Consider the following 22,848-nt stretch of genomic DNA (forward strand, 5'->3'; position numbering starts at 1 on the left):
ATGCCGCCCCTAAAAATGTGCCGCCCCAAGCACCAGCTTGTTTTGCTGGTGCCTAGAGCCGGCCCTGATCCTAACACCACCTGAAGACCGCAGTATCCAAAGGGCACGCCAAGCAGGGAAGGGAAGCGCTCATTAGCCACCCCTCCAGCTCAGCTACCTGTCACTCCCGTCAAGGCTGCTGCGGCCGCAGGTTGGGCTCTGCATGGGAGGCAGGGAGCCCATGTGACCAGCCCAGGAGGAGGCCAAGGCAGCTGGCGCCTCCTCCCCTGCGGAGGGAGGGAAGCGCTGGTGCCAACCCCGGAGGAAAGCGAAGGGGCAGAGGCGGTGCGGGGCCAGCAGCGCCGTTGCAAGGGGCTGGTGGGCGTGTGAGCCTGAAGTCAGCAGCGGGGAGAGCCAGGCGCACCGGCCTTTGCTCTGCGGTGACCGGGGCGGGGAGGGAGAGTTGGGACGCGAGGGGAGGGAGCGAGTTGTATGCGGGGCTGGATAAGTCCCGGCGGGGGCAGCAGAGGAGGCTCCTTCCCCCGCCTCGCTCTGCGCAGTCAACAAGCAGCCCGGGGCGGGGAAGAAACTCCGCGAAGAGGAAGGAGAAGGAGGCGGGGGGGGGGTACCCCCAGCGGCTCGGCTGCTGGCTACGGACGCTGTCCGTGTCTGCCCGGCTCTCGCTCGCTCGCTCTCTGGCTCCAGGCCGGGGCCACGCTGCAGCCCGGCGGGCGGGCAGAGCGGCTGGTCAGGGGCAGGTTGCCGGCTGGCGTGTGTGGAGCGGCGAAGGGGCGGGGATATTTTTAACTTCCCCTCAGCTTTGAACCCTCGCCCCGCTGCCAAGTTCGCTAGTCTGGAGCCGAGCGGCTGCAGGCCCCTCCCCCTGGGCGATGCGGGGCTGGGCCGGGAGAGCTCCCACTAGCCGGGGCAGTGGCACAAGTCCGCTCCCAGCGTCGCAGTCTGAGGGGCGCCGCGCGCTGCCTTGAACCCGCAGCTCGCCCCGCTCGCGCAGCAGGCAGGAGAGCTGCCCCCCCGCACCGCGGGCTAGGATCGAATCGCGCCGCCGGCCATGGGGGGCAACCTGGGCTGTCACCGCTCCATCCCCCGGGACCCCTCGGACCTCTGCCACAGCCGCAAGTTCAGCGCGGCGTGCAACTTCAGCCACATCCTGGTCAACCAGGAGCGGCTGAACATCAACAGCGCCACGGAGGAGGAGCTGATGACCCTGCCCGGCATCACCCGCACCGTGGCCCAGAGCATCGTGGAGTACCGGGAGTACATCGGGGGCTTCAAGAAAGTGGAGGACCTGGCGCTGGTGAGCGGGGTCGGGGCCGCCCGGCTGGAGCAGGTCAAGTTCGAGATCTGCGTGAGCAGCAAGGGCAGCTCGGCGCAGCACTCGCCCAGCTCCCTGAGGAAGGACCCCAACCCCGAGGCGCAGCACCACCTGGCCGCCGCCAGGCTCAACATCAACACGGCCACGCCGGCCCAGCTCATGAGCATCCGCGGCGTCACGGAGAAGATAGCCCACGGCATCGTGGACTACCGCAAGGAGCACGGGCCCTTCAGAAGCATCGAGGACCTGGTGAAGATGGACTGCATCAACTCCTCCTTCCTGGACAAAATCAGGCACCAGATTTTCACCGAGAGGTCACGGCCCCCTTCCACCAATACCAACGGGGGACTCAGCTTCAACGTCAATCCTCACCCCAGCCCCACCTCTCTGAGCCTCCAAAGCGAGGACTTGGATTTCCCACCTGGGGGCCCGACCCAGATTATATCCACTCGCCCCTCGGTGGAGATGTTTGGCGGGGTGAGAGATGGCAAGCCTGTGCTGAGGGTGGCTACCTGGAATCTGCAAAGCTGCTCTGTGGAAAAAGCCAACAACCCTGGCGTGCGAGAGGTTGTGTGCATGACACTGCTGGAGAACAGGTAAACTGCTCAAATGAAATTGTGTTACTTGGCGTTTGGTGCCTTATGTTTCCAAAAAGCTGTGTACTTTGATCCTCATTAATACTTCACAAAGTTTTATGTACTACCCCCATTTTTCTTGGCTCATCCTTAACTAGGAGGTGGTGATGGTGGTCCCTCAATGCTTTGGACCTAGTGGGTTAGTGTATAATTTGGGAATGTGTATTATGGAAAGATCAAATGGGCATACTCTCTGTTTCCCTCTGTCATGGCAATACAAGCTCAGGCATCTAAATTTCTTTAGCAAGTTTTGTGTGAATGTATAACAGATTATATTTTTAATTTAACTACCTAGGCCTATAGTCCAACCTTCCAACCCTTACCAAATGAATCTAGAGCACATTCAGAAATGCGTGGGATCTTTAGCCAGTGTAGAATGCTGCAGTTCATCTGGTACCATGTAGCAAGCCATTATGGGCACCCACCATTGCTCTGTGATGTGCAGTAGTTATTTACTCACAGGTGCGATTCAAGGTGTAAATGTTCTGGGACATTGTCATGGTAAAGGTGGTTGCAATCTGCTTACATCTCTTTTTGTCTGTCTGGTGCTGAATGCCCTATAACTGGTAGGAGCCTTCAGAGGGGAGAGTAATGCCTCTGGAACCTGCTGTCTCAGGCAGTCTGCCAAACCATGGTTTTAGTGAGCTTAAGGGCACAGTTCAAGACCTGTTTGTCTGGTCAAAGATTGGACTGACCTTTAGTAATGTCATGAAATAGTTCTTCTGTTCTTTATGAGTAAGAGGTTGTGCCATATTTTGTAACTGTTTCATTAACGTAACACAAACTTGTGCTTGGATGATGGGGATCTATATACATTTCTATGATAAATAGTTGCTTGCTAAACTCTCTGTTTTAAATTGAAGCCATTTTCCCATCATACAACTGCAAAAGAACTCTGAAAACAACTTTTCTCTCCCCCCTCCTTCCACAATTAAAAAAACAGCTGATCTGATTTTGTTGTCCAATGTTGTGAAACCAAACTTTGCTCCTTTGCAAGTTTTAACCTGAAACAGATTTGTTTGGACGACTCTCAAACCTCTGAAAATGGGATATTTTGGGGGTGGAAGTGCTGACAAGCCATTATCTATTGCAGTATTACTAGCACTATTTTTTTCCCCAAAACTATACTGTCAAGTTGAATAATGGTAATTGTTTATGTGATTGCAGAAGTCAGGCTAGCTAGAAATACAGTATGTTTTGTCACACTATGTTGTGGTTCTTGTTTTGTTTAAAAAAAAATAAAACCATGGCAATAGGCAGGAGAAGTGTGCTGACCAGGCTGTGCTGCAATGTTCCTGCATTGCAACGTATCATTGGTGAGCCAAGTGTTTTGACACAGGAAACTTATTTCCTACAGGCATGCTATGGTTTGATAGCAAGAAAGCTATAGGGTGATGAAATGATATAAACCTCTGAGTGTTTGGATGTCCTGCTGCTCATTTCAGCCTAACACTTTTGGTCTGGGGTTAGTATTCCTGGACCACTCTGCTATTTCATATTTCCTGTGCTTTCCCGTGACCATGGTCAATCTCCTGTTACAAACTGAAATTACCAGCCAGTCTTTTTAGTCGGAGGAGAGCATAAGTGATCTTAATTTATTTTCTGGTTATATTAAAAAAAATCATCACCATTACTAGCTGAGCATGGCAGTCAATCATTTCCAACTCCACTGGAGAGTGATTTTTTTCACCTGTAAGTCGGAAGCAGCCAGGAATAGTGTGGAAAAGTAAGGGATATCAGAAAACCTCACTAAATAGGACAAAAGGAAATCCAGAGGGAACACAAATGGCTGAGGAAACAAACAAATGCAACTAAGTAATTCTCACTAATTTCAGGATGATTAAATTCCAGTACTGAAAGGAAAGTGATTTGATTTACATAGGACCTAATCTTGTGATGTGTTGAGTGCCCTCAACTTCTGTGCATTGAGCTAGCTCAAAGAGTCAGTGGTGAATTCAGAGGGAGTTGTGAGTGCTTGGCAAACTCTGAAAATCAAGGCACAAATTTTTAAAAACAGGCAATTCAGTTGCATTTGCAAAATGTGCACATGTAATTATGCATGCAGAACAGAGAATTATATGCATACTTGTATATTTTGCACACATAGTTACTTGTACAAATACCCCAAAATATGTAAAAAGAACAGGAGTACTTGTGGCACCTTAGAGACTAACAAATTTATTAGAGCATAAGCTTTCGTGGGCTACAGCCCACTCCTTGCGGATACAGACTAACACGGCTGCTACTCTGAAACCTGCCAAAATATGTACTCACTTTATGAATATGATTTAGATGACTATCTTTGAAAACATGTTCCCCAAAATGTTGATTGAGCCTATTGCTAATGTAATTTTTAGTTTTACATTTTGTAGACTAGTTTAGGCATTTACGTTGAACATGCACTCAAAACCATGCACACACACACTTACTCTCTGAGAGTATGGTCTGAATGGTTTCTAATCAGGAGCACATGCATGGATAATGAGAGTCTGGAAGGAAGTGAGAAAGACTAGAGTGTATAGCTAAGCCTACATTTCCCAGGAAACTGAAGTAAATGTGGGTTAACAAAAAGGGGGGGTGGGAAATGCTAGCAATAGGCTCATTCAGCACTTGAGAAGCAAGTGGGAAAGAATCTCCTCTTACTCATACTAGTGCTATTGAAGTCAGTGGAGTTATGCTGCTGTAAAATTGACTTCATTGAGCTCAGCATCAGGCCCTGCTGTATGTATTAGTGGAAAGGTTTAAATTCCTGTCTCCAGTCATGTACTTGTTGGAAAGTGATTAAGTGCCCAGCAGACTAATCCTTGCCCAGTTAGATTATCTTCCGATAATAATCAGCTGTGGAAATTCAACTCTTGCTTGCTCAGTCATGAATACAACACAGAGGGCTTATCAGCACTTGTTGAGTCCAATGGCATCAATGAGGCACAAAGGTGAATGTTTAAGTAGCTCAGAATGTAAAGTGAGCAGATCACATTTGTCACTTACATTTCCAAGCATTGATTCCACCTGTTGTCCAGTGGATTAGGCAGTCTGTTTAGCCTTATCACTTAGCTTGCAGGAATGCATGCATGCTGTGAATGACAGGTTGCTAATGTATTTTCTGCACAGCTATATTAAGATAAATGAACATTTTGTACACACTTCCTTGTTACAGTATATTGTCTAAGGGGCTGGAATACTCTGTGCACCCACAGAACTGCTCATGCTTATTGAGGGCCTGGTCCTACACTGCTTGGCACCATGTACAGTCCTCTACATCTGTGCTGTGCAATGGTATGAAACACTGCTAAGTTAGGATTACACTCACTTTGCATAGGTGTAAAGATCTGCACAAAGTGCAGGGCAGTGGGGAATCAAGCCCTCTTTTCTAAGGCTGCCTCTGGCTGTGGTGCTGTTTTTCTGATGACCAGCCCACTGGAAGTAGCTTTGAGACTGCCGGATTGTTTTACACAAGCCATCACACAGTTCTGTTAACAGCTTCTTTCAGTAACTGTCAACCCTGGCCAAATTACTGTCTGTATCTTCTTGCTACCTGTGTAGGGCAACTGGATGTCCTAACAGGTGAGGACAGAGGGTGAAGGTCCCCCCTTGTTAATATAAATACCATTCAGGCCGTGCATAATCTATATATGAAGAATGGTAATACAGGGAGAGGGAGTACTGTGTCCTTTTGGTTACAGAAAGAGCAAGAAAGGGTCAAACTCCTCATTAAACTAGAGAGTAATCTCTTTAAGAATGAGAAAAAAATATCAAACTCAGGTCCAGAGGTGCTAAGGTTCTTTAAGGATAGCCGCAAAAGGAATGCACTTTGATTGCTCTAGCATCAGCTGCACAAAGTCCATATGCATGATCTGTTACCAGTAAATTATTTTAAAATCCATTACTGTGATACAAAAACAAGGAAGCACAGTAACACCCCCCCCTCCACCCCCCGCAAACACTTTGTTACATATATGAAAGGGATCCATTGTTAGCATTGCATGCAGAAATTGAGAAGCAGATATTTTCATTCCCAGGACTAGAGAGAGTTCAGTAATTTTAGAAGAGATTACCATGGTTGATGTTCTGGAGAACATGTAGTGTAATTGGATTAAAGTATCAAATGTATAGTGAAGTTAACCAATTTGTAACATTTCTGCAGACCTAGTTCACAAATCCAGGATTTATTTGTATCAAAATGCAGATCTCCACCCCCCTAGCTGCCCTTAGTCCCCCAGTGTAAATGCAGGCACTTTAGAGCATGGTTCTCAACCTGTGGTCCAGGGTTCGTGGACCATATCTAAGGGGTCCACGAAAGACTTGGACTAGGGTGACCAGATGTCCTGTTTTTATAGGGACAGTCCCGATATTCGGTGCTTTTTGTTATATAGGTGCCTATTACCCCTCACCCCCATCCCGATTTTTCACACTTGCTATCTGGTCACCCTAAATTGGACTGAAAACTGACTGAACAGAATTCAACTGTATATAGAGACAATAGATTTCCAACGGGGTCCGCACCTCCATCTGACATTTTTTAGGGGTCCACAAATGAAAAAAGGTTGAGAACCACTGCCCTAGAGCAGTTTGTATCCCCTCTGAAAGATTTAAAGTAGCAGAATTTGGTTTTGAGAGGTAATAAGATAGTTAATGGACATGTTGGTTGGTGAGTCGAGAGGGTATTCTGTATGGTTATTATAAGGAAAAAAATGTTATCCCCACTGGTACGGCCCTGGCTTTGACAACAATCGTTAAATAGCATAGCTTCAGTTTAGCATCGATGTTGCGTTTGTGTGGTTTAGTGGCATTGCAGGGTGTGCTGAACAGTTCTGAAGTACTTCAGAACAAGTATGCATCAAGTCAGTATACTGTCCATGAGAATGCAGTGTTGCACTGGAGCCTCTGCAATGGAAGGGTCCTTCTTGTTAGCCCTCACTGGCTGTACTCTGGTGACAGTAAATTCTAGGTGGTCAGTGAGTGATCTGAGGTTTACTGCAAAATCATGATACAGTAGTGTGGTGAATCTTGTATTTCAGTGATGCATTTGATAACTCAGTATTTATTGTATGCTGCTGATTGCTTGTGGGCCAGATCTTGACTTTCTTTACTTACAGATGTGTAGTTCTCTTGACTTCAGTTCTGGATCAGCCAATATGTCTCCTGGGCCTTCCAATGCAACATGACCCCCCTCTGCCTGGCTGTGCTTTAAAAGCACAATCCATCCTTAAGATTTGTAGGCTGTATTTGGCTCCCAGGCGGTATGTTGAGTACTCCTGGGCCAGTACATGCTCACATTAGGTCCAAATCCACACCCTCCTTCAGAAATGTGGACATATCACTAGGGGATCAGGACAGTCTCCAGCAGGCCACACAAATCCCTGTGTGATGCACAGCACAGCTTCACAGGCACCCCCTATCTGTGAACATGCCAGGAGTGGTTCGAGTTGAGCCTGGGTAGGCTGGGGAAGGTGAGGGACTGTAGAAGGACACCACTTCATGGCTCCTCCCATCCTCTCTCTTGGAAGGTAGGTGCCTCAAAATGGACCATATAGAGCCTACTTCAGCCATTGGGCTTCAGTAGTCTTTGCAGAACAGCTGGAGAGCTGCATCAGGGTTGCTTCATGGCCTGGATTAGGAGGGGAGAGAGTTCCTTCCATTTTCCACCCCACAGTCTTCCCAGTAGAGTGGCCCTGCTACTCGGGCATGCACTGGGCTTAAGATTTGCTTAGGGTTACCATATTTCAACAATCAAAAAAGAGGATGGGAGGAGCCCGCCCTAGCCCCGCCCCTGTCCTGCCCTAGCACCGCCCCTGCCCCTTCCACTCCCTCCCACTTCCCGCCCCCCTCAGAACTCCCAACCCTCCCCCCCCCACTCTTTGTCCCCTGACTGCCCCCTCCTGGGACCCCTGCCCCTAACTGCCCCCCAGGGCTCACCCCCTACCTAAGCCTCCCTGCTTCTTGTACCCTGACTGCCCCCTCCTGAGACCTTTCCCCCATCCTAACTGGCCCCCTAGGATCCTATCCCCTACCTGTCCCCTGACTGCCCCAACCCTTATCCACACCCCCACCTCCAGACAGACACCAGGGACTCCCACGCCCCATCCAACCACTCCCCACCCCCTGACAGCCCCCCCGCAGAACTCCCGACCCATCTAAATCCCTCTGCTCCCTGTCCCCTGACTGCCCCCTCCTGGGACCCCTGCTCCTAACTGCCCTCCAGAACCCCACCCTCTACCTAAGCCTCCCTGTTCCTTGTCCCCTGACTGCCCCCTCCTGAGACCTTCCCCCCCACCCTAACTGGTCCCCGAGGACCCTACCCCCTACCTGTACCCTGACTGCCCAAAACCTTACACCCCCAACCCCCAGACAGCCCCCCCCCGAACTCCCGACCCATCCAACCCTGTTTCCTGTCTCTTGACTGCCCCCTCCAGAACCTCCCTGCCCCTTCTCCGACCCCCTGGCCCCCTTACCGTGCCGCTCAGAACAGAGTGCTGTGGAGCGGCTCGCTGGGCAGCAGGGGAGGGGGGAGCAGGGAGAGGAGCTCCAGACTGCCGGAGGCCCGAGGCGAACGGCCGGCCGGCGATCTGCGAATGCAGGGACAGGGAGGGAGGGAGAGAGAGGAGGGGAGTGGTCTCAAGTTGCAGGGGAGAGGAGGGGGAAGTGGAGGAGGGGCTCTGGCTGTCAGCACCCCGTGTGAGTGGCACGATCCGGCCGGCTGCCCTGTCAGCCGGGTGCGCTCTGCATGGGGGGGGAAATCCGGACATTTACAAATTTCCCCTGGACGCTATTTTTAACTCAAAAAAGCCGGACATGTCCGGCAGAATCCGGACGAATGGTAACCCTAGATTTGCTCCTTGGTGCATACCACTTTTTCAACCCCTTTATTATGTGCAAAGAGTGTACAATTTGCAGTTGCATCAAGAAGTGTGATTTAAGTATGTGCGTGTATAATTTGTGTTGATACAGAGAATATATTGGTACTGCATCCTCTCATTTAACCACTCACTTGAGGGTTCACTGGTAATCTTTTAGTTTAGGAAACAGCGTCTTTTAAACTAAATGTTCCAAGTGAACATTTGTGCTTCAAAATACTGAGTAGTGACCCTGAAAGGGCCTTTTTTTTGGCTATACTTTGTAATTAGGCAAATTTAAGATGACACAGGGTTTGAAAGCCAAATCTTGTACTCTCAAAAACAGGAAAAAAGTGCCAAGACTGAGGCTCAAATCCCATGGAGCATATGTCTGATTCAGATGGAAGAAGTCTACTTGGATCTCAGATTACTATGTTTGATCGTCTGCTTTGATCCCTCACTTTAATCAATCTTTTGGAACTGTCAGCTCTTATTAGTCCTATAATATATAACCAACATTATCTCAAGTTGTATAATCACAGAAATGTGTACAACTACGGAATCTCTTCAGTTAGACCAGACTTCAGAAGCACCAGAGTTTGTCACTTCTTTCTTTTTTAGAAAACAAACATGCAGCTCTCCCAGACTCTTAATCCGTCTTCCTGGTGGAACAACTTGTAACATGGTTTTACTGTATGTGAAAAGCTGGGAACAATTTTTTTTGGGGTGGGGGGGGCTGTTCTCTTCATTGTTTTTTTTTTTTTTTTTTTCCCACACACACCTTGTCTAACAGGTATGGGAGGCAGTGTAATTATATGAGAGACAATTGTTTTATTACTCTTTGAATTCTTTTGCAGGGAGAGCTGTGGGAGGAGGTTGAAGGAAAAGCCTGACAGTTTGCATTCCCTTTCCATTCTCCCTCATCCCCCCAAAAAGATGGAAAGATGAGAGGGGAGTTCATGCGCCTGAAGGGTTCAAATAAATTTTTCTTAAGTCCTTTGTAAGTTTTCTGATAGTAGTAATAACAGGAACTAGCTGGTTAGCAAACAGGTATCTTTCAAAGCCCCATCAAACACCATGTGCTTGTGTTGGTTATTTTTGTTTTGTTGCTAAAACAGTTGTTGACCCGGCTGAGTAACAAGGTGTGTCTTTACCTTTCTATTTTTCTTCTTCATGCTAAGAATATGGTGGATCACAGCCAAGAATAACTACATTGCAATAAAAGAGCAGGAAAGAAGCATGGCCCAAATAATTTGACCAAAATAATGAAGTGTAAGGTGTGAAAGAATAAAATGGGATTCCTCTTGTAATATTTTAGCAAGTCCTGCCTTCCTAAGCTTCAAGACCAATTTAAGAAAGAAAAGCGTTGTTTTTACTGGTTTCAGAGTAGCAGCCATGTTAGTCTGTATCCGCAAAAAGAACAGGAGTACTTGTGGCATCTTAGAGACTAACAAATGATTTGAGCATAAGTTTTCGTGGGCTACAGCCCACTTCATCGGATGCATGTAGTGGAAAATACAGTAGGAAGATATATACACACAGAGAACATGAAACAATGCTTGTTACCATGCACACTATAAGGAGAGTGATCAGTTAAGATGAGCTTTTATCAGCAGGAGAGAAAAAGAACTGTTTGTAGTGGTAATGAAAATGGCCCATTTCCAGCAATTGACAAGGAGATATGAGGAACTGTAGGGGGGGGGAAAATAAGCATGGGGAAATAGTTTTACTTTGTGTAATGGTCCATCCACTCCCAGTCTTTATTCAAGCCTAATTTAATGGTGTCCAGTTTGCAAATTAATTCCAATTCCGCAGTCTCTCGTTGGAGACTGTTTTTGAAGTTTTTGTTGTTGTAATATTGCGACTTTTAGGTCTGTAATCGAGTGGCCAGGGAGATTGAAGTGTTCTTCAACTGGTTTTTGAATGTTATAATTCTTGACGTCTGATTTGTGTCCATTTATTTTTTTACATAGAGTCTGTCCAGTTTGGCCAATGTACATGGCAGAGGGACATTGCTGGCACATGATGGCATATATCATATTGGTAGATGTGCAGGTGAGCGAGCCTCTGATAGTGTGGCTGATGTGATTAGGTCCTATGATGGTATCCCCTGAATAGATATGTGGACAGAGTTGGCAATGGGCTTTGTTTCAAGGATAGGTTCCTGGGTTAGTGTTTTTGTTACTGTGGCTCTTCTACATTCAATTTATAAATGAATTATTTTTCATGAACTGTGAATTAGCTTTGCAAGATTGCCATGGAAATTTAACAGCGGAGGCACAATAACTCCTAGGTAAAAAGGAGCATTTTTAATATGATGAGGGGAAAATAACAAGTGTCATTTTACTGATCCCAGGCAAATAGAAGTTTGCATAGTTGATGTAAATGCACTCTGGATCAGGGTGGATTTGATTAAAACAAATGGATTTAAATCTTGATTTAAATCACTAGTTAGAAAGGCTCGATTTAATCATGGATTTCTACATATTAGTGCATTCTTGTTGGTTGTTATAACTGTGACGTTGTGCAGTCTATATGGTTTTATAAAAACATAAGTGAATGTAAGGTAATTGGGATATGCTCCATGCAAAAGGTCTCTTGTAAGGTATCATTACAAAGCTCATAATCTACTGAGTGTGATCATCCTAGTTGTAGAAATGTACCACTCTTGTATCTAAAACTAGAAATATAAAACATAACTCTGAGGGCCTATTGTAATTATGTAAAGTGTGGGCCATTAATGATGGTTTGGAATCTTGATGACTCCCATTAACAAGGACCATTGTCTGCAGATGACTGTGTTTACCTGTGAGTCTTCCTGTATATGTGTGTGCTGGCAAGTGAGTAATGAAGTCTTGCAGTGACATGTGATCATGTCACCTGAACTGGAATCCATCTTTAACCTTTTAACCATGTCAAGGCTGTATCCCCACTTTGAACCTTAGGGTACAAATGTAGGGGCCTGCATAAAAACTTCTAAGCTTATCTACCAGCTTAGCTTTGGTCCGCTGCCACCATCACAAGAATTCCCTCCCTGGGAAGCCTTGAGAAACCTTTCACCAATTCCCTGGTGAACACAGATCCAAACCCCCTTGGATCTTAAAACAAGGAGAAATTAACCATCCCTCCTCCTTCCTCCCACCCTCCTTTCACCAACTCCTGGTGAATACAGATCCAAACCCCCTTGGATCTTAAAACAAGGAGAAATCAATCTGGTTCTTAAAAAAGAAGGCTTTTAATTAAAGAAAAAGGTAAAAATCTTTAACCTGGTGCTTTTCCAGTGAGGGGGGGTGAAAACCCAGAGGGACAAAGAGTTCCCGCCTTATGCAAAAGATATATAAAGGGGTGGAAGAGAACAGAGAGAGAGAGGAGCCATCATGGAGAAGCCCCTAGCTAACACCTAAGCTGGAACAAGAGCTGTACCAGGGGAAAGAATCGTGCCCAGGCCTGGAAGGTGTCCAGTCTGAGAAAAACTTACTGAAGCATCTCTGAGGGTGAGATTATCTGTATTTAGTTTGATTAGGCATAGATTTGCGCATTTTATTTTATTTTGCTTGTTACTTTGTTCTGTCTGTTACTACTTGGAACCACTTAAATCCTACTGTCTGTATTTAATAAAATCACTTTTTATTTAATAATTTACTCAGAGTATGTATTAATACCTGGGGGAGCAAACAGCTGTGCATATCTCTCTATCTGTGTTACAGAGGGCGAACAACTTATGAGTTTGCCCTGCATAAGCTTTATGCAGGGTAAAACGGATTTATCTGGGTTTAGACCCCATTGGGAGTTGGGCATCTGAGTGCTAAAGACAAGCACACTCCTGTGAGCTGTTTTTGGGTAAACTTGCAGCTTTGGGACAAGTGATTCAGACCCTGGGTCTGTGTTGGAGCCAGACTGGAGTGTCTCGCTCAGCAAGACAGGGTGCTGGGGTCCTGAGCTGGCAGGGAAAACAGAAGCAGGGGTAGTCTTGGCACATCAGGTGGCAGCTCCCAAGGGGGTTTCTGTGATCCAACCCGTCACAATAACCTTAATACATATTCTTCACAACTCAGAGATGTAGGTTTCATTTTTAGAAGGTACACACTATACATTTTTAAGCTGATTTATTTTGAAAACTTTTCAGATTGGTTTTACAGCTATATCAAAAAATGAATGATTGTTTGGTTATTTCATTTACCCAAGGAAATTGAAACAGATAGTTCACCTACCAATGACTTCATAAATATCTCCAATTCAACAGGTTAATCATTAATATCTGGACAATTTTCTTGCCATGCTGTATTAGGAAGAGAACATCACCAGACAGACATTTAAATTGTTGTATTTAATTAAAACAACAACTTTATGTATTCTGGATTATTTTCTTCAACAGCAAACATAATATTTTAACAAAACAAGCATATGAATTTTTGAATTTAGTGCAACATTCAAGTTTTTTAAAACCAGGTTTGTTTTTGTTAAAATTGTTTTTAACTAAAATAGTTAAATGAAATATTTAAAAAAAAAACCCCACAATAATTAAAATCGACTATGTCAGCCAGGTCAACATGAGAAACTCAAAATATTGGCTTCTGCAGCTAACCCAGTCATCTTCACCTTCATTTTCCTGTTTGTTCGTAATCTGGAAAAGAAAAACAAGCTTTCCTGCTTTTTCAGGTCCCAAATGATTTCTCAATTTGGAATGAATTAGTCCAAAGGCAGAAAATATTCTTTCTACACAAGCAGAATAAGTTAGTGCTGTTAAAAGTGAGATTATCACTTCAACAGTTTCTAAATCCAAGTGCTTAAGTGACTTCCACCAGTTCACTGGTTTGACTTTCTTTAAAACATTATCAGCCAACATATATTTCTTGAATGGTTCTTATTCCCAAACTGGGTCTCTCTTATGGTCTGCTGCCATTATAGGTTTTCCCTTCTAGTGAGAGAATGGTATGGTAGATCTCAAATCAATGAAGGCTACACTCAGAAAGACCTCAAGACTTCTGGAATCTGCTGCTCAAATAGTTTCACTTTTGGAGACACAAATCCACAGTTTGAGAACTGCAAAACGAAGTATCTCTGATGGTATCTTCTAGAGCTGAAAAAGATTAGAGAGAAAAATACTTCTTTATTTTTCCAGCTTCTGTACTTTGTGCATTTGACAACATAGAATCTAGTCAGTTTCACTCTCTCCAGGTTATTAATAGATGCATTTTTTCATGTAATTGGATTCACTGGCTTTATATACTGTATGCATCTTGGTAAACTAGAGATGAGTGATTTCTGCAAAGCCTAGCAGATTCCAGCAATGGACATGTAGCAAATTTATAACCGACTTGCCGTAAAACTACACTCTTTGATCAGCAAATTACTCCCTGATGTTTCACAAGGCATGCCTCTGGAAGGTGAACAGATTCCAAGAGACTATAATCTTTGCCTCTCATGAACCTTAGGGCCACAAGACTATATCAAAGAGTATACTGGGTCTATTTGTGCAGATGGTTTCCTGTAAGAAGAATTCCCAGTGCTCCAGGGCACTTTTTGAAGCTTTGGAAGATAATAGGACAGCTATAGGAATGAATAGTTTACACTTTTGGTTTAACAAGAGCAATTAGAAGTCTTCCAAAAGCAAAAGCCTTTTGCCCAGGAAGAGAGGGGAGGGAGCTTGCTATAAGAAAAGGCCAGGTATTAATGACATGGGAGTTAAATATCTAGAGTTATATGAGGCTGTGTCTAAAATCAATTAGTCTGGGATAGAGCAGAATATCCTCTTTCCAGTTGAGTTCCAACCTGATATGAAGTTACCATCTACTCTTTGGTCAAGAAAAAAATGGGACATTTAAGAGAATATTTTTACATATGTGGCTTCCCCCTTCTCTCATTGTTTGGATTTAGATTCCGCTTGCTACTAGCATGTCTTTGTCATTATGGCCCAAATCCTCCAATCCTTATTTAGTCATAATTCCTGTTGAAGTCAGTGGAACTAGCCCTTCCTGCCTGAATAAAGACGGCAAGATTTGGCCAGATGGCCAGAGTGAATTGGAAAGATCTATGACAAGAGTGAAATGTGTGTATACATTTTTAATTGCACTGTTTTTATCCTATCCAGGTTTTCCATTGCAATGCCTGTGTTAGCTCACCCAGGGAGACATAGTACCCTTGTTATAATATGCTACAGTAAACACTATGATAATTTTTAGTGTTTGAGACTAATTTTATAGTGTATTATGAGGGTGGCAAAGGTAGGACTCGTAGTAGGTTCTTCATTTGAAGACTTATGTATTTTGGAGGTTAGCTATTGCCAACTTTAGGCATGCAGGGTGACCCATAGAACTCATTGAGTTTCTCATGAGTAAAATTAAGCATATGTGATTGTGTTTTCAGGATCAGAGCCATAATGTTACTCAAGTTAATTCTTGACTTTCCCCACCTTCGCTTCAGTCTCAGGCTTTGGAGATGAACAGTGAGTTATGGAACACCATGTAACGTCTTGAGAACACTTTGGGCGTGGAGTTAGCAGCATGACGACTGTAAATTGAACACACAGTTGTGGTGGAAAATATGATTTCTGTTTAGAATCTGCTTTAATGTTTTGTTTCATTCTGTAGCACATAGAATGTGTCCATTTAACTTTAAAGTTGTTTATTTTCTAACTAAGCAGTTTAAAATATTTGTACAATCAACAACAACCAAAAGTTAGCTTTCAGGGATCACATTTATATTCTTAAAGCTGGGAGGTTTGGGGTTTGTTTTTTGTTTGTTTGTTTTAAAGTCCCAGTCAGGGTCCATTGTTGGATTGTTGTTCTCAGTCCATGGGCCCTAATCCTGATGACACTTGTGCATGTGATTAACTTTATGCACATAAGCACTTCCACTGAAGGCAGTGGGACCCTGTAGTAAGAAAAGAATATTGCCTGGAAAATGTTTGCATCCTTAATGTGCCTCTGTGGCGATCCATAGACATGAAACTGCCCAGAAAGTCTTAATTATATTCTCAGAAAAAAAACAGAACTAACGATTACCATTCGTAAACGTACTGCCTTATATTGAAAACAATATTAATGGAATGTTATAGTTAATTAACATTAGAAATGCAACAATTTCTCATTTAAGATCAAACATCAATCTCAAGTGCAATAATCCCAGTATTCCCACCTGATTTGACCTACTATTTGGAGATTTTTGCTCTGGAAATTTCTGATATTTTTTTCCGGTTTAAAACCCCTACTTTTTCATGGTCAAACTGCCCGGGTTGCCTGTCCTTACTCTGTGTGTGACAGTGATTCCATTGCTGTGCATTCTGCCATGTCTCTCTTTTGGGTGGTGATTTCATCACTCGAAAAGAAGTTCAATGACATTTTCTTCCTGCTGTTGCTAAGGGAAGGTCTTCAAGACAAAGCTGCCAGTGGAGGAGATAGTGGTTTAGGCTCATGAGTATAAAGATGGGGAGAAGGAATAGAGATGGGAATGACAGGCCATGAGATCTTCTTTTCCTTGTGCACACATTTTGGTTGTCAGTTAGATAGTTATCTAGCTCCTTTTCAAATCCAGCCACGATATTTGTCTAACAACTTTCCATGAACAGGTTGTGGTTGGAGTTTCTTGTGAAGGGAGGTAGGTAAAGGAAATGCTCTATTCTGCAGGAACTGCCAACTCTCATCTGAATGTTGGCTTTGTTTTATTTGATTTGTTTTAATTAGGGCTGTCAAGCGATTAACAGCGTGATTAATCCAGATTAATTTTTTTAAACAACAATAGAATACCATTTATTTTAAATATTTTTGGATGTTTACTACATTTTCAAATATATTAATTTCAATTACAGCACAGAATACAAAGTGTACAGTGCTCACTTTATATTTATTTTTTATTACAAATATTTGCACTGTAAAAAACCAAAAAAATTGCATTTTTTCAATTCACCTCATACAAGTACTGTAGTGAAATCTCTTTATCATGAAAGTTGAACTTACAAATGTAGAATTATGTACAAAAAATGCATTAAAAATAAAACAATGTAAAACTTTAGCGCCTACAAGTCCACTCAGTCCTACTTCTTGGTCAGCCAATCGCTCAGGCAAACAAAGTTGGTTACAATTTGCAGGAGATAATGCTGCCTGCTTCTTGTTTACAATGTCACCTGAAAGTGAGAACAAGCATTTGCATGGTACTGCTGTTGCTGGCGTTGCAAGATATTCATGCTTCAACCACCATTCCAGAGGACATGCTTCTATGCTTAAGATGGGTTCTGCTTGATAATGGTCCAAAGCAGTGCAGACTGACGCATGTTCATTTTCATCATCTGAGTCGGATGCCACCAGCAGAAGATTAATTTTCTTTTTTGGTGGTTTGAGTTCTGTAGTTTCCACATCAGAGTGTTGCTCTTTTAAGACTTCTAAAAGCATGTTCCACACCTCATCCCTCTCAGATTTTGAACTGCACTTCAGATTCTTAAACCTTGGGTCTAGTGCTGTAGCTATTTTTAGAAATTTCACATCGGTACCTTTTTTGTGTTTTGTCGAATCTGCTGTGAAAGTGTTCTTAAAGCAAACATGTGCTGGGTCATCATCCATGACTGCTATAACATGAAATATATGCAGAATGCGGGTAAAACAGAGCAGGAGACATACAATTCTCCCCTAAGGAGTATAGTCACAAATTTAATTGACGCATTATTTTTTTAACAAGCATCATCAGCATGGAAACGTCCTCTGGAATGGTGGGCGAAGCATGAAGGGGCATACGAATGGTTAGCATATCTGGCATGTAAATACCTTGCAACACCGGCTACAAAAGTGCCATGCGACCGCCTGTTCTCACTTTCAGGTGACATTGTAAATAAGAAGCAGGCAGCAGTATCTCCCATTAATGTAAACAAACTTGTTTATCTTAGCGCTTGGCAGAATTAGAAGTAGGACTGAGTGGACTTGTAGGCTCTAAAGTTTTACACTGTTTTATTTTTGAGTGCAGTTATGTAACCAAAAAAAAAATCTGCATTTGTAAGTTACACTTTCATGATAAAGAGATTGCACTTCAGTGCTTATATGAAGTGAATTGAAAAATACTATTTCTTTTGTTTATTATTTTTGCAGTGCAAATTTTTGTAATAAAAATAATATAAAGTGAACACTGTACACTTTGTATTATGTGTTGTAATTAAAATCAATATTGAAAATGTAGAAAAATATCTGAAAATATTTAAATTTCAACTGGTATTCTATTTAACAGTGTGATTAATCGTGATTAATTTTTTTATCTCGATTAATTTTTTTGAGTTAATCACGTGAGTTAACTACAATTAATTGACAGCCCTAGTTTTAATTTAACTAGGTGGAACTGAACAATAGACAAAAAATCATCTAACAAAATGGATTTCCCATTGTAAAACATAAAATGAAATACAATCCAAAGAGTCAACACATTAATTTAATGGGTTAATGAATCACTAGTTGATAAATGAGGGTTTTGCTGTGTGATGTGGTAGGTGGTAGCAAGTTTGTGCTTTTATAAATCCCTTGCTTCTTTGCTACCTAATTGCAGACTTACACAAAAATAATACTAATCCCTCCCATGGTTACCAAAAGAACCCCAAGCCTTGAGTGTATTCAAGCTACAATTTAGTTGATTATTGTTTTAATATATTTATTGCGATGCTGCTGACTCTGAGGTGTTTACAGTTTACTTTTCCTTTTCCTTCTGGCTTGTCTATACATCACATGCCTGCGGTTGCAGAATACACAGACGCAATCTCTCTCCTTCCCTTGTTGGGTCTGTTCCAGCATTACCCACAGTAATTGCCGGTCAATGACCTCTGCAAGCGTTGGTTCATGGAGGGATTAGTGAGTTTCTGCTGAACTTGAAGTGGCTTGCTGTGGTATATGCAGTAACTGCTGACTTAGAACAACTTATCTGGTTTCCTTTATTTAAAAACAAATAGGGCCAAATGCATCCCTATTGTAACACCACTGAATTAAAGGGTGTTTATACCAGTACTAAAAGATCAGCTGTACAATACTGAGGTTTGCTGTTAATAAATTCTGCAGAATGGATATCAGTACAGTACAGAGCTTACAAAATAGTTGTACTTTATTTTCATCTTCTCCTGAGTGAAACAAAAGTGTAGAACAGAGTGTGAATTCATGCAAGGCAGAGAACCTTAAGAGAGAGAGAGAGAGAGAGAGAGAGAGAGACACACCGTTTGGCTTAAAACTCTTAGTATTTTGAACAGAAAAGCTTCTGCATATTTTTTTCTGCAGTAACATTGTCTTAAGGCTATAACATAGGTATGAAAATATGCACTGTGGAAGCACAGAAAAATGCTGAAATAGCATCTAAGTAACCTTTAAAATCTTTATATTTGCCAGCCCAAGACATCTAAAGAAAAGTGTATCAGGCATACCCGTGGTTTTAACAGTGACTGTAGGATGATTTTGGCTAAATACATTTATTTATTTTTTGCTATTCCAGTGGTTAATAGTGCACTTATCCCATACCTCTACACATGGTATCAGTATCCTAATCAATCCAAACGGAAATACCAGTATCCTAATCAATCCAAACTGATATACTGGTACTGTCAAATAGTACAAATAATTTTTAAAAAAATCCTTGTGCTTCCCCTCCCCTCTCCCCCCCGCAACCCTCAAAAATATGCTAGTTCACACTGTGGTTTGTTGAGAGCAAGAACTGAGACTTTGAATTGTGTGGGCTGATTTGATGCTGTGGGAAGGCGTAAGGTGGAACACCTGTTGGTTGGAATCCTGTGGTGGGATTAGAACTATAAACAGGGAGGTGAAATATTCGTCTGTTGTACTGAAAGACAACTCTAACCTATTTTCAGTATGTTTCAAAGGGATCTCTCTGCCATCGGCAACACAAAATTATTTTATTTTTGGCTGCTTCAGTCCAAAGAACCTTTAGAGAAGAGGAAGTTTATTTAACCAAATACGAGTTCAGGGACTAAACAGAATCATCAGTTCACAGTGTAAATATGTATTTAGATAGTTTCCTCAGTGTGCAGTTGGTAGTAAAAATCTTTATGAAATCATGTGTGTCTATATGGAAGTTACAATACACAAGCAATAGCCACCTTTAAAACACAGTATTACAATTTTCTTTTGAAACAAAATATTAGTCCCCATTGTGGCCTGACTCATTTACATTTCGTTTTGTCAAAAGGAGGTTCAAATTCTATTTTCTTTTCTTTTTGTTGTTTAAACTGAAGGTGTTTGTATCGGGTCACTCCAAAAACAAAACAATGGATCTTAAATTTCTACGTCTGCATAGCCTAAAAATAGCCACACCAATTAAAAAAACAAAATTGAACTCGAGTGGCTGCATAATATACACACTCACACTTGTACTGCATAAATCAAAGGGAAATTGACTCACAGAAGTGGTAGATATGAACTCCTCTGAACTTTGGGAAAGTCCAGATATGAACTTTGCAGTGTGAGTCCATCTCTAAGCCCCCCATGGAATTCACTGGGAGTCTTTGACTTCAATGGGAGGTGGATTGAACTGTCACAGTTACTGGGCTAACTGATCCTCTGACCTAGGGTTACCATATTTCCACAAGCAAAAAAGAGGACACTGGGGGGGAGGAGCCCCGCTCTAGCCCTGCCCCTGCCCTGCCCCATCCACTCCTTCCCACTTCTTGATTGCCCCCCTCAGAACCCCCAACCCCCTCCCCCACTCCTTGTCCCCTGACTGCCCCCTCCTGGGACCCCTGCCACTAACTGCCCCGTAGGACCCCACCACCTATCTAAGCTGCCCTGCTTCTTGACTGGCCCCTCCTGAGAACCCCCTACGACCCTACCTGTCCCCTGACTGCCTCGACCCTTATCCACACCCCCACCCCATATTCACACCCCTGCCCCCAGACAGACCCCCGAGGACTCCCATGCCCTATCCAACTGCTCCCCACCCCCTGACAGGACCCCCAGAACTCCTGACCCATCCAACCCCCTCTGTTACCTGCCTGCCTCGACCCCTCTCCACACCCCTGCCCCCCCCCAGAACCCCAGACCCATCTAACCCCCCCCTGCTCCCTGTCCCTGACTGTCCCAACCCCTCTCCACACCCCTGCCCCCCTGACAGCCCCCCCCCCCAAACTCCCGACCCATCCAACCCCCCTCCCTGTCCCCTGACCAGGGCCGGCTTTAAAGAGCCTAGGAATCGGGCTGCACTTCGGCTGGGGTTACGGGGCTTGGGGCCGGGCCGGAGGTGCTCGGCCGGAACCAGGGCCGGCGCTGCTGGGGCCCGAGCCGGGCCGGGGGTGCTCGGCCGGAACCGGGGTCGCCACCCTGGGGCCAGAGCCGCTGGGGCCTGAGCTGGGCCGGAGCCGCTGGGGCCGCCGGGCGCCGCTCGGCCAGGGCCGCGCCTCCCCGGAGCTCTCCTCCTCGCGTCAACCCCACCCCAGCTTAGCTGCTGCTGCCTCCCGCTTGCCCCTGCTTCTTTTCAGACTTCCCGCGAAGATCTGATTCGCGGGAAGCAGGGGAGGGGGAGGAGCAGGGGGGCGGAGCGTTCAGGGGAGGGGAGGAGGGGGAAGACAGCTTCGGGGCCGGACAGCGTTGTAAGGCTGCAGGGGATGGGGGGAGCCGGGAAGGGGCTTTGGGTGCCCAGCAGCGCTTGGCCGCCGCTTTTCTGTCTATAAATAGCCGACCGGGGGGAAATCCCGGACATTTTTAGTTTTTTAAAAATTCCCCCCCCGGATGGCTATTTATAGACCGAAAAGCCGGACATGTCCGGGGAAATCCGGACATATGGTAGCCCTATCTGACCCCTCCTGGTCTGTTCAAGTGTACCCTCTCAGGTCTCAGGCCTCAAGCTGTCACCTCTCTCGTGGGGTGGAATCACACAATTCTTCGAAGAAGGCTGAATAAGTTTTTTGATGAGATCAGAACAGTGGGAAATGTTTCAGCAAAGGTATGTCAGTCCAGCCTCAGTCTTCCCTAGTGCCTGTAACCCTTGCTCAGGGGCCTGTAAGCAACACATGGAGGACACCCAGATTCAGAGCATCTCTCGGGCAGCCTTTGCAGCTCCCTGGCAGCAAATTATGGCTGCTTTTCTCTGGTCCTTTCTCCCCCAAGAAAGAGCATGTGGTTTTAAATAGGTGTGTAAATTGTGACTCCTCTCTGCCAGTAGAAGTATAGAGAGTCTGATCTATAAACCGGAGTTGAGGTTTGTTATGGAAAACTATTGCCTGCTGGTGTGAAACATTTCAAATTACTGTCAAGTGGTGGTAACTTCTCCAACATAAGAGACAGTGGTTATTATCTGTATGAATGTAAACATTCCAGTGTATGGGTCAAGTTTTGTCCTTGTGTGGGCACATGCAGCTTCCACCTAAATCCAGAGAGAGGGCTGTGTGTGCGCACACGTGTGTACGGGCTGCACAGGCACAATATGGTCCTATATGTTTTTAATGTAAACCTTTCTAAAAATGTCTTGACTTCAAGATGTGCTGCAGCTTAAGTTTCCCTTTACTGAGGCCTCTAGCCAGCATTTTCAAAAGTGACATTTTGAAAATCAGGCCCCCTTAATGTATCTCAAGTTGAGGGCCCCAAATCACTGGTCACTTTTGAAAATGTTGGCCTCTGTTTTTAGCTCAGTGGGTCTGATCTTATATCTAATCTTACAGCAGCTGGAATCACTCTTCACAGAAGGTATAGAGATCATTACCATCTGCTCCTCTCAGTATCCACAGCATTACACATAGGTCATTTCTTGTAGATCTCTTCTCCAGGACAGGTTGGTTCACACAGTCCTGCCTAACCTGCAGCCACCACCTGCTGGGGAATTTCACCAAGTGCTGGTTGAAATGGTAATGTGATGTTTGCTGCTCATGTTCCATTGTGATGTGCAGTATGAGCTTCTTTGTGGCAAATGAGACCTTTGGAAGGAGAATAACTTGAGCCTTCTAGGGTATCTCAGTCTTTCCACCTTACCATGGGCCCGGCTGAATCACATCATAGATTCCCCCTTCTCCTGTTTAAAACAAAATTTTTGTCTGCGTTTCCCCTATTCCATCTGTAAATACACACACACACACACACACACACACACACACACACACACACACACA

The 22,848-nt window shown here is 44.3% G+C and overlaps 1 protein-coding gene across 1 annotated transcript in view; it reads left to right on the forward strand.

Moving 5' to 3' along the window:
- Positions 1 to 1,016: 1,016 nt before the first annotated feature.
- The window catches only part of LOC112117183 (endonuclease/exonuclease/phosphatase family domain-containing protein 1), an 88,157-nt gene continuing 66,325 nt past the window's right edge, over positions 1,017 to 22,848 (forward strand). Inside the window, exon 1 of the mRNA XM_024215084.2 lies at positions 1,017 to 1,908. Within this exon, the coding sequence (XP_024070852.1) occupies positions 1,049 to 1,908 (860 nt within the window). The 5' untranslated portion in view covers positions 1,017 to 1,048. The remainder of the gene's footprint in view (positions 1,909 to 22,848) is intronic.

The sequence above is a fragment of the Terrapene carolina genome, unplaced genomic scaffold, assembly GCF_002925995.2.
Source record: "Terrapene carolina triunguis isolate 2854851 unplaced genomic scaffold, T_m_triunguis-2.0 Scaffold33715, whole genome shotgun sequence".
Taxonomy (NCBI): Eukaryota; Metazoa; Chordata; order Testudines; family Emydidae; genus Terrapene; species Terrapene triunguis.